Source organism: Gadus chalcogrammus, chromosome 20 (genome assembly GCF_026213295.1).
Source record: "Gadus chalcogrammus isolate NIFS_2021 chromosome 20, NIFS_Gcha_1.0, whole genome shotgun sequence".
Classification (NCBI taxonomy): Eukaryota; Metazoa; Chordata; class Actinopteri; order Gadiformes; family Gadidae; genus Gadus; species Gadus chalcogrammus.
Window position 1 is genome coordinate 20,574,732 of NC_079431.1, and position 10,829 is coordinate 20,585,560.

A 10,829-nucleotide genomic window follows, 5' to 3' on the forward strand; every position below is an offset into this window, starting at 1 on the left:
ACACACACACACACACACACACACACAGAGGTGAGCGGCGCACACTCACACTCCATTATTCTTACCCGACAATCTTTTGAGGCGACCATCCTTACTCCCGTCAGCCCATCTTGTAACCTGAATACCACATTTAAACCCACGTTTACAAGCACACACACACACACACACACACACACACACACACACACACACACACACACACACACACACACACACACACACACACACACACACACACACACACACACACAGCTTCGTTCACCCCGTTGATAACACGTCCCACCTGCAGGTCTCTCCGCCCGTCCAGCTCCTATCCACTGATCATTTCCATAGCATATGACTTGCAAATCACTGGAGCCTCGGTGGCGCAGCCTGTAGGCCCAATGCTCTTTAAAAAGAACTGTTGCCACGATGATGGACTCGATAATCTGATCAACATTTAAGGACACGTTTATTCTTCCATCCGGAAGGGCCTAAGGCTGCCGGTTAGACTCCAGGGGCCCCACCTACCCGGGGATGCACGCACGCGCCAACGGAATAAACGCAGCAGCGGTTAAACAAAAAAACTTTGCACTGCAGGTGAACGCCTCCAGCAGCGGTCTGTATTCGTAGTAAGCCTAAGCTTACTTCATGCAAAGATTGAGCTATTTAGGATACAGGAATAGTCACTAAAAATTGTTATAAAATTAAAGAAATGCAATGTGTAATAGAGAGATGTATTTCAACACAACTCGCTGCAAAAGGAACATTCACACCTGCTGGGCAGCCACCAGTATGATGAACGTAGAAGGTAGGCCTACATGGTCCTATCCTCAAAACCAGGAGTTAAAAAAATAGACTTTTGACCAGAAAATGAGTCCACATGGATTTATTGTTTCGATTTCTGAAAAAATAAATGCCTTGGAGAAACACTGAGATGTAACCCATGTGGGGAATAATAGGAACATACAAAACGAGTTCTTACAGTTCAGAAAAATAATTTAATTTCCTCATTAAAAAAATATACAAAAAGAAAAAATGATGCACCAGTTTAGAGTGCGACTGCTAGATGGTTAATACAGATGCAAGCTGAGCAAACCAACAACATAGGTCAGGAACCGACATGCAACAGTGTGAATTAATATGTGTAACAGTATTAACACGGACGGACACACATTCACATTGATTAAGGCTTACCAGTTATTAACCCATTGATTTGCCATCCGATTTAAACAGTGAATACCCTTAAATGAACCCTTATGATAACCTTTATCTGTGGGCTGAAGGGTCTGTCTGATGGTCTTCAAAGAGCATGGCCATCTCATAGAAAGGACAAGGACACTTGGCTGTTGACATAGCGTTGTTCAACTATATTGATCTTTTAAAAATCGGAGTCAAATTAGACTGTACTGTATCCATCTAAAAAAAAAAGTGAATTGACAGTTTTCCTTCCAGAGAAGATTTTGATAAAGCCTAAAAAAGATTTACAAAGAAGATACAGAAATACTTGGTGAAGTGTGCACTGTGCGGCACACACTTGGAAACATTTTCAAATGCTTACATATATTCCCCAGAGATCAACAAACCCAAAGTTTCATATGCGAGGCGATATTCAGAATAAGAGGCTTTAGAGACAGAGAGGGGGGAGGGGTGATCCCCGGGCCCTCATTGGGCCAGCCTCTTCACGTAGGCCTCCCAGCCCGCCTTCCTGTAGGCTTCGGCAGCCTCCACCCTATTGGACGCTCCTAGTATTCCCCGTCCCACGATGATGACATCAGAGGCCTTGGTAGCGATGACCTCCTCGGGGGAGGTGTACTGCTGTCCCAGCCCGTCACCTGGGGGGGGGGGGGGGGTAAGGGAGAGATTAACCCAGAAACAGCGACAGTATTACACAGAGGGCTTACAATGGTTTATAGTGCAACAGTGCCACCCTGTGTCAAGAAGTAATGTCACAGTGCCAAAACCAACCGTCACACAATACCCATGAATTTACACCATTCTCAAGAGTAGGTGATAGCACTATGATTTCACACTGTTTCAGATGGAATTCAAACACTTTGTGATTTAATTAAAATGTTTAGGGCGAGAGAGTTTTAAGAAGGAGGGGGGCATGTTATCCCCATCGTTTAAGCCCTTAGCATCTTTGATACTTTTTTAGTACCGTTGTTGTGTGACTGATATGAGCGTTATAATCAGAGATGTCGTAGACTAAATCTGCATCCCACCTTTTCCTTAAACTATATTTTATAGGACACTAACCCCCAGCCTGCATCTGCACCCCGGGGGTCATGTGGATGAACTGAGGCTTCTGGGTAATCCTGGAGCCGCAGATGAAGCCCAGCACAAAGTCAGACTGCTCCTCCGCCATCTTTAGCTGGGAGGGGAGAAGGACGACACAAGCAAATATCAAGGCTCAAACATCCACAAGCCTTACGTCATAGATCGATGTGTTAGTACTGTTAAGGTAGAGCAGGGAAAAGAGAACTATATATAATGGAGCCTTACAACAAATAAGTAAATCATGTTATTCAATTTACTTCAGTGAAATAGATCCACTAGGTGACATGGTCAGCAGTGATTGGCCAAGCTAAACACACCACATTAATTAATTTATTTATTAATGCTTTTTGGTGTAAACATATTTGTGATTTGCATTTCCCACTTGTCATTTTAAACTGGTTCTAGTTCTCATTGAGTCCTTTCCCTTGTTAAGCAACTTGTACAGCTTGTGTTTCCTGCTTAGGACTGTATGATTAAAGTCTGGGTATGAGCTTACCACAGACTGAGTGTACTCCCCAGTCGCCAGCGAGCCCTGGGAACTCATCTGGGCTATGAGCAGGCAGGCGCGGCCCAGGGCCTGGCCCGCGGCCCTCAGGCCCTGGGCCACCCCGGGGCCCGGCACCGCATGGGCGTTCACCAGGTGGGCCCAGGACGAGATCCGGTACACGCCCCCTGGTGGCCAGCAGCAAAGATGGCACGTGGTCAGGCAGCGGCAGACCACACATGGAAACACACCATTGAAATGTAGTCTTTGATATCTGGGGGATCGCAACCACAGCAACAGCATTGCTCTCTCCAAGTCCACGTGATGCGTACCTTCATACTGGTGCTTCACCGTGCTCCCGATGTCGGCAAACTTGCGATCCTCAAAGATGAGGAAGTTGTGTTTGTCAGCAAGGTCCTTCAGTGCGTTGCAGAACGCTGGGGTGAAGTCCTGGGGAGAGACAAAGACAACGGTGGCCTGATATAGACACAATATGCATGGAGAGAACCCATACATGGGGGGAAAGGTGACCTGATATAGACCACAATATGTATGGCCCAAACCCATATGATGATCATAAAAGTCAACAGAATGGCAAGTACTTCCTTATCAAATTTCAATACATGCCGCAAAAGTACAAATATTGAAACAAGCACATAATTTAAGAGTAAAATTTATAAAATGCAATAAAGTGCAATTAAAACAGGGAGAACAGATCTTCCCCTAGCACTAGAATATTGAATTGTGTACGAATCATGTACCTTCCAACATTTAGAAGAAGATTTGACCCCACGGGACTCGGCTAACTGACAAACACCCCCAGAGACCCCTCTACCACCCTTACCACTCTACCACCCTTAATCCTCTACCACCCTAACCCCTCTACCACCCTAACCCTTCTACCAACCTATCCCTCACCACCCTAACCTCCAGACCCCTCTACCACCATAACTCCCAGACCCTTCTACCACCCTCACCCCCAGACCCCTCTACCACCCTAACCCCTCTACCAACCTATACCCTCACCACCCTTACCTCCACACCCCTCTACCACCCTCACCCCCAGACCCCTCTACCACCCTAACCCCTCTACCAACCTATCCCCTCACCACCCTTACCTCCATACCTCCCAGACCCTTCTACTACCCTCACCCCCAGACCCCTCTACCACCCGTGCCGACCTCCAGGATGTCCACGTGGGTCTTCAGCAGGCAGATCTTGGGGCCCAGGGTGTCGGCCAGCGCCAGGAGCTCTGTGCAGGACGTCACGTCAGCGGCCACGCAGAGGTTCGACTTCTTCTCCTCCATGATCTGCAGCAGCTTCGACCCCAGAGGATGGATGTCTATGATGCACAAGGGGATGGGTAAGAATAACACGTATTTCAGTATGCCAGCCGTGTAGTAATTTAAAGGTCAAACATTCAGTACTGTTGCAAAGAATGTTTCATAGTATATTAGTAGTGCTTGTATTTTGTCATCTCAGACACCAGTGTTTCCCACAGAAATTTTGGAGACTATGGGGGGGGGGGGGAAGGGGGGTGGTATGGAGCGATTGTTGACGGGGGGGGGGGGGGTGGTATGGAGCGATTGTTGACCGGGGGGGGGGGTGGTATGGAGCGATTGTTGACGGGGGGGGGGGTTGTATGTCTTCAAACTTCGTCTGAGCAAAAAGAAAAAGAAAAAAATTAAAAATATATATATATTTTTTTTTATAATAATAATTCATGTGCACGCAGAGACTATGGCGGCCGAAATTAGACTATGGCGGGCCGCCATAGTCTCGTCAATGTGTGGGAAACACTGCAGACACCAAGTGCTGGTATTGAAATGAAGGATAGGGAACAGCATTGATCAAATGTGAAACAAACCTAAATCATAGAGCAGTTCACAGTTTGAAGTGCACTGACTATGATCATTGACGTTCCCAACATATCGTTCAACATCAGCGTTGTCCGAGGTCAGCCTCCACCTAGCCCGAAATCCGTAAATGTCTGTGTATAAATACAGACATTGACATGGTACCGTACCTGATAGTTTGGCCCTGGCGCCATAACTCAGCACCTGCTCTTGTTCTTTGCATGTCTTCTTGGCCAGGGGGGAGAGGTTCCCGTTCCCTGCCTTTGGTCTGGGGAGAGGCACAACACAGTGGGGGACTCGCTCATACTCTATATACCACCTTTATAAAACGTGTGAAAAAGTGCTTCACACAGTACAATAAACACATTCAAGAGTTCATGAGGGCAAACTCCATATAATGATGAGGACGAGGACAATGATGAGGACGATGCTGACCGCTACCACTTGAATACTTTACTTATTTAACATATTTTATTTATACTTCTCTTTGTTATCTTTATCTTGTATTGTTGCTACGTGGCTATGGAGGAACCAAGCCCAATAATTTTACCCTTGAGTACAATAAGATGTAATAAAAGTAACTCTGACGCTGACCGCGTCCCGACATGCTGAGCTGTGTACCTGAAGGTGTTGTTGTCCAGGATGAAGTCGCGGACGCTCTGCGCCATCGCCGGGCTGATGCGCCCGGCCGCCTGCAGCACGCTGAGCAGCTGGGACATGGAGATCACGGGGTGGAGCTTGATGCCCTCGGAGCCCAGCATGGCCACGCCTCCCTGCTCGCGGTCCATCAGCACGATGGCGTCCGTCACCTGGAAGAGGGAGACAGAAGCTCTGGTTATATGGCATCCAGCAATTGAACACGAGGGCAATTGAAGGAGCATCACAAAGGCAGGATCACATTTCTAAAAGGACAATATGGATAAATGCTAATTACAAGTATAAGGCTGATTCATTAATATGCCAGTGCAGACATGCATTTAACAAAACTAAAAACAAGGAAAGGTTTGAGCCATGATTTAAGAGTGTTTAGTGTTGAGGCAGACCTCAGATATTCTGGAAGTTTGCTTCAGATTAGGGCCCGACCGATATTGATTTTTGAGTGCCGATGCCGATTATTTTCAGAGAAAAATTACGATTAAAATCGGCCGATAAAAAAAACAAAAAAAAAACAACAACATATAAAACGTAGTTTTTGATACCTTAAATATACTTTAAACACTTTTGACGAATATGTGAAATGAATGCAGATCCTTTGAGTGTTTTAGAATACATTTACAGTCAAAAATGAGTGTAATGTAAAATGTAAAATAAATAACTAACTCCCAATGTGCTGCGCTCGTGAGCAGTGACTAACACGTGCGTGCTGAGCAGTATGGTCTCACCGTTAGAGTCTACAGTATAACAAATTAACATGGCCTGGGACCTAAAGAAAAACAGGCACAACATGCTCAAACAACGCGTCTTGTGTACATTGGTGAGGTGAGCTCGCAGCTGCCTGAGCGAGCGTGCTTTCATGTTGTACGGTAAAATTCAATCTCCTCTTTTTTACTCCAGCTAAAGTTGTTAGTTAGCAAGGCGAGTAGGAGCGCAATCTGCAGGATACTAAGCCCAATAACATTTATAAAAAAATAAAAAAATCTGTTGTAATCGGCGTCTTTTTGGCCGATGCCGATTATTTTCAAAAAGGCTATAATCTGCCGATTAAATCGGCAGGCCGATGAATCGGTCGGGCCCTACTTCAGATATGCGGTGCATGAGTAAAAGTGGAGTTGCATTTGGTTGGCTGAATCTCTGGGATAAGCACATTTGTTGAATTAGCATTGAATACGATATACGTCACAAATTAGCTAGGATAGGCAATTTGAAGAAACCAGCCAGAGTAAACGAGATTTGAAAGTATCCAGCTGAAAAAACTCCTCATCCCTTCAGGCCCCTTCAGTTCAAGGGCAGAATGTTGAATAGATAAAGCGACAAGCTTTAAGGGGCAGGATAATCTAGCAGTGGTTAGGATGTCTTATTCTGAAAAGGTTGTGGGTTCGATCACCAGTGTTTGCAGCCTAACCGGGGAGAGTACATGCAGAGCACCCCACCGGCCACTTAAGGACAGCCTTGGAACTCAGGTCCATGGAGAGGGGCTGAACAGAAGACTGTGTCTCTGTCTGGGTACCTTCAGCCCTTCTTTGTAGAGCACCTCGGCCGTCTCCATGATGCTGGATCCCGTGGTGACCGTGTCTTCGATGATCAGACACGTGTCTCCCTGCCGGGTCACTCCCTCCACCATCTTCTTGGTTCCTGCATCGAGAGCCAATAAGGACACGGGTCACTAATTACTTCACGAGAGCCAATCAGGACGCCGGTCACTTTAAGTACAGTCATGTTAAATGTTATTCTGAAACTATTAAAATGTCCAATTTGGTTGACGTATTTTTCCCAAACTATTTTACAATTCTGCAAGTGCATATACAAACGTATCATGGGTGTCAACTGCAGCATTCAAACCCTGAATCCCTATGGCAGTGTCGATGCCACGCTCTACCAGTTCATGGTGAAGCACTCAGGACCATAGTATAGACAGGTTTCCAAGGAGATGGGGTTAGGGGCTCAACCAGAAGACATAAAGCATAGACAACAGATAGACGGATCTGATCTGGCGTTAATTTGTCTAATCCCAAAACCAACGGATGGGTTCATTCCCTTTAATAAAGATAAGGCATGTATGGATCTAATAGAGATTGGTCTTCAAAATAGTGGATTTGAGTAATATTATGATGTTTATGCACATAGATTTCCTTCCGTAGATACTAAAGGCTTTTCCATCAGAAAAGTGTTGCCTGATCCCCATTCGTGAGAATTCATTTTCCTGAAATCGGTGTAGACGTCAATTGAAAGTTACTTGCAGGTCCGTTAATGAACAAGTGAACGAAAGCCAAGTTTATAAATCATAAGCTTTTGAGTCAATTAAGTAAAGCAAGCCTCCTAACTTTCCTTAAAAGTTAGGAGGGCCAATTCTCATGTATTTATGCAGTCAAATTATAGTCTTTGAGTCAGTGATATTAGACACTACAAACAAACATTTTCTACGTTTATATGCAAAAAAAGACAACAAAATACTAAATTAAATTATCAGGCTGAATCAGACATAATGCAGTAAATGGATGTTGATACATTGGTAACACTGCTGTAGTCGCTGACACTAGTTTATGAACAGCAGGGTTAATGTCCCCTGGCGGCGCCCCAGAACACCATGTTGTAAACCGGAAACCCTTCTATAGCGCAACATGAACACATGCACTTCCATCGCTACGTACCGTAATCCTTGGCCTCCTTGCGTCTGATGAGCATGGGGAGCTCGTTCCTGGAGCAGATGATGGTGGCCAGGGGAAGGGCCGTGTAGGGCACACCGCACACAGAGTCAAACTTCAGCTGCTCGGCCTGAGCGAGCTGGTAGATGAGGCTCGACAACTGCCGAAAACAAACACAGCCAAAGGTTGGTGTTGGGCTGTACTTTTACTGCCTCTTAATTTTACTGCATATTTCTCTCATGTCTCTCTTTGCACTCAGGAGGTGGGGATCTGGAAATAAATGTGCACTGAAAGTCATGGCAGTTCAGCCAGAGGAATTTTCTATCAAAACAAAACACAGTTGAGGCTCAACTGATGTTTGAGCCTATAAGCTGCCACTTCAGGTTTAACAATGGCATCAAACTCACAATGTCTGCAGTGAGATAATACTGACCACAGCGATTTCCATAAAGGCTTCCGTTTTACAAAGCCCGACCTTTAATGTCATGCGCAGAATTATACATATTACGGTTATCATGGGCCATGCCCGTGCCAGGGCCAACGGTTTGGATGTCATTATTTGAGGCATGATAGGACATTGTGACTTGAGTGCACCATAATCATTTTATTGATAAAGGTACTTTTATTGCATGTAATTTGGCTAAGACTTGTAGTGCAGACCAGCTGTTGTGGGTGGGTTTGTCTCATGGCCAGAAGGACTTCAGTGGGGTTTTCAGTCCATCTGTGCATAGCAGCTTCTCAACCAGCAGGTGCGCCTGCAGCCAGAGGGGGCGCCACCAATATGCCAATTCCACACAATATGTTCTGATCGTTCATAGAAAACCGCTTCACGCGCAGGAGATTTCTCTTTTTTTTTTTTTTTGGTGTTCGTGGCGCCCCCCACGTCTCATGAAAATTGCGGGCTGCCAGGTTCGCCCGTGCCCAGAACCGCCCCAGGCCTGAAGCTCAAATAGGCTTTAGTCTAACGTTATACAACTTGTTGGGAGTTATATTGACTCTGGGTGGTAAGCTGGGCTAATATGAAAAAAATCGGCATCAACTTTTCCTGATGCCCAGTGAGCTCCAAGTTCGAATATTCACATGATTATCAAATTATACAATGAGATACCACCTAACCCCGTGCAGGACAGGGCGGTCTGCAGGACACGTGTTTACCTTGTTCATGAGGCTCGGGTAGGACACCAGCACTCTGAGGTCGATATATATCGGGGTCATCATGCCACTCTTCAGCTTGTATTCGCCGAATTTAACCGCGTTCACATCGTGAAGTTTCAGGATTAAACTATCGATACAGGTGTTTTCCATCGCTGCACGCTAGTCTGATAAACGTCTCTCTGGTGAAGACTACAGACTACAGATCACGCTCACGCTACTCTCCACTTCCGCGTTGCCCAATGTGTGATGCGCAAAGGATCACGGATCCGCCGGCCCCCACTCTGCTTTACCCCGTCTCTGCTGTCTCTGGTCCTAGTTCAGCATGCACCCCGTCTCTGGTTCTAGTTCAGCATGCACCCCGACCCTGCTGTCTCTGGTTCTGCATGCATCCCGACCCTGCTGTATCTGGTTTTAGTTCCTTATGCACCCCGACCCTGCTGTATATGGTTCTAGCAGAGCTATAGAGAGAGAGTTGCAACACGCTATGATCTCGCCGACAGGGTGGTCACGTGGTTCATGTAAGCCTCAATAGTTCCAAACACGCCGCGCTGTCAATAGCTGTGTTCGAAATCGTTACCTATCATGGATGTAGTGCACTAAATAGGGTGCACGCCATTTTGTAGGGTGTTCGAAATCTCAGTGGTCCACTATATAGGGCACTATATAGTGGACTTAAAATAGGGTACATACGATGTTCCCTATGTTACTCCCGTATACCACAATGCAATGCGGCTGTGTTTTTCCGGAGGAGAAGAAGAAGCTGAATAACCGCGAAAACTAATACATTTAATGATGGAGTCTCCGGCTTTCGTTTAGAAATGTCAACAATTTATTTGGGATTTAACATAGAATATTTAACATTCAACATCAATACAACCTCCAGCTTTTTTCGTGAGTGCCTGGTATGTTTACATGATGTGGGCGCATCTGTCTGCGTCACACAAATACTCGGCGCATTTAATGACGCAAATGACGTTTAGAAATGTTCAGCGTAGTGTCCGAATTCTCGTTCCCTATTCCCTATATAGTGCACTAAATCATATACACTATATAGGGAATAGGGAACGAGTGTATAGGGAACGATTTCGAACACAGCTAATGTTATTCTATGGGACGACAGCAGAGATTTCAATATTGAATGGTAAATATGAATGAAAAAAACACATACAAGTATTTGTCTGACTGTTATTGCATTATTGCATATTTGTAAATGTCAGTTTTACATTTAGAGTGGTAGGGGGACAACTGAAAGCTATTACTTAAGGTACGGCCACACCAACCGCGTTAAGGCCTCCACACACCGGCGCCGCAGCGCAGCGTCGCGTATTTTACGCGCGTCAAAAGCACGCCCCTAGCACCAACAGGAGGCGGCGCGACGGCCGCGCTGCAGTATAAAGTCAGGAAGTCACCTGTCAATCAACCGCAGCAAAGACACGAAACGCAATGGGTGAGTAGCCTATTGTAGCCTAGTTTATTTATTTTCCATCTTTTTGGCTGAATAATTGGAAAAATGTAGGCTAATCTGCGCAGTGAAAGTATGTTTTTCAAGCATCAGATCAACTTAGTTTGTAGGGCACTTTATCGTTTTATTTACTGTCATTTCTTATTTATTTTATATTTTGCAATTATTCATCTACTGCATCAACAATCTCTATAACTGCAGGACCTTCTATTAAGCCTTTTTAGTATATAGTGCAGTCACCTTTTAAGGCCAATTGTTATTGTGTGTATTTATTGTATTGAGCTCCTGGATGGCTTTATTGATCCCCATTG

The 10,829-nt window shown here is 45.4% G+C and overlaps 1 protein-coding gene across 1 annotated transcript; it reads right to left on the reverse strand.

The window, feature by feature from the left end:
• Positions 1-821: 821 nt before the first annotated feature.
• On the reverse strand, positions 822-9,887 carry umps (uridine monophosphate synthetase). The gene is made up of 10 exons (XM_056579405.1): positions 9,057-9,887; positions 7,908-8,061; positions 6,767-6,891; positions 5,221-5,408; positions 4,770-4,867; positions 3,925-4,085; positions 3,076-3,193; positions 2,756-2,931; positions 2,239-2,353; positions 822-1,814 (listed from the first exon to the last, which is right to left on the reverse strand). The coding sequence occupies exons 1-10, from the start codon at positions 9,204-9,206 to the stop codon at positions 1,645-1,647; spliced, it is 1,455 nt and encodes a 484-aa protein (XP_056435380.1). The 5' UTR covers positions 9,207-9,887; the 3' UTR covers positions 822-1,644.
• Between the last annotated feature and the right edge of the window lie 942 nt (positions 9,888-10,829).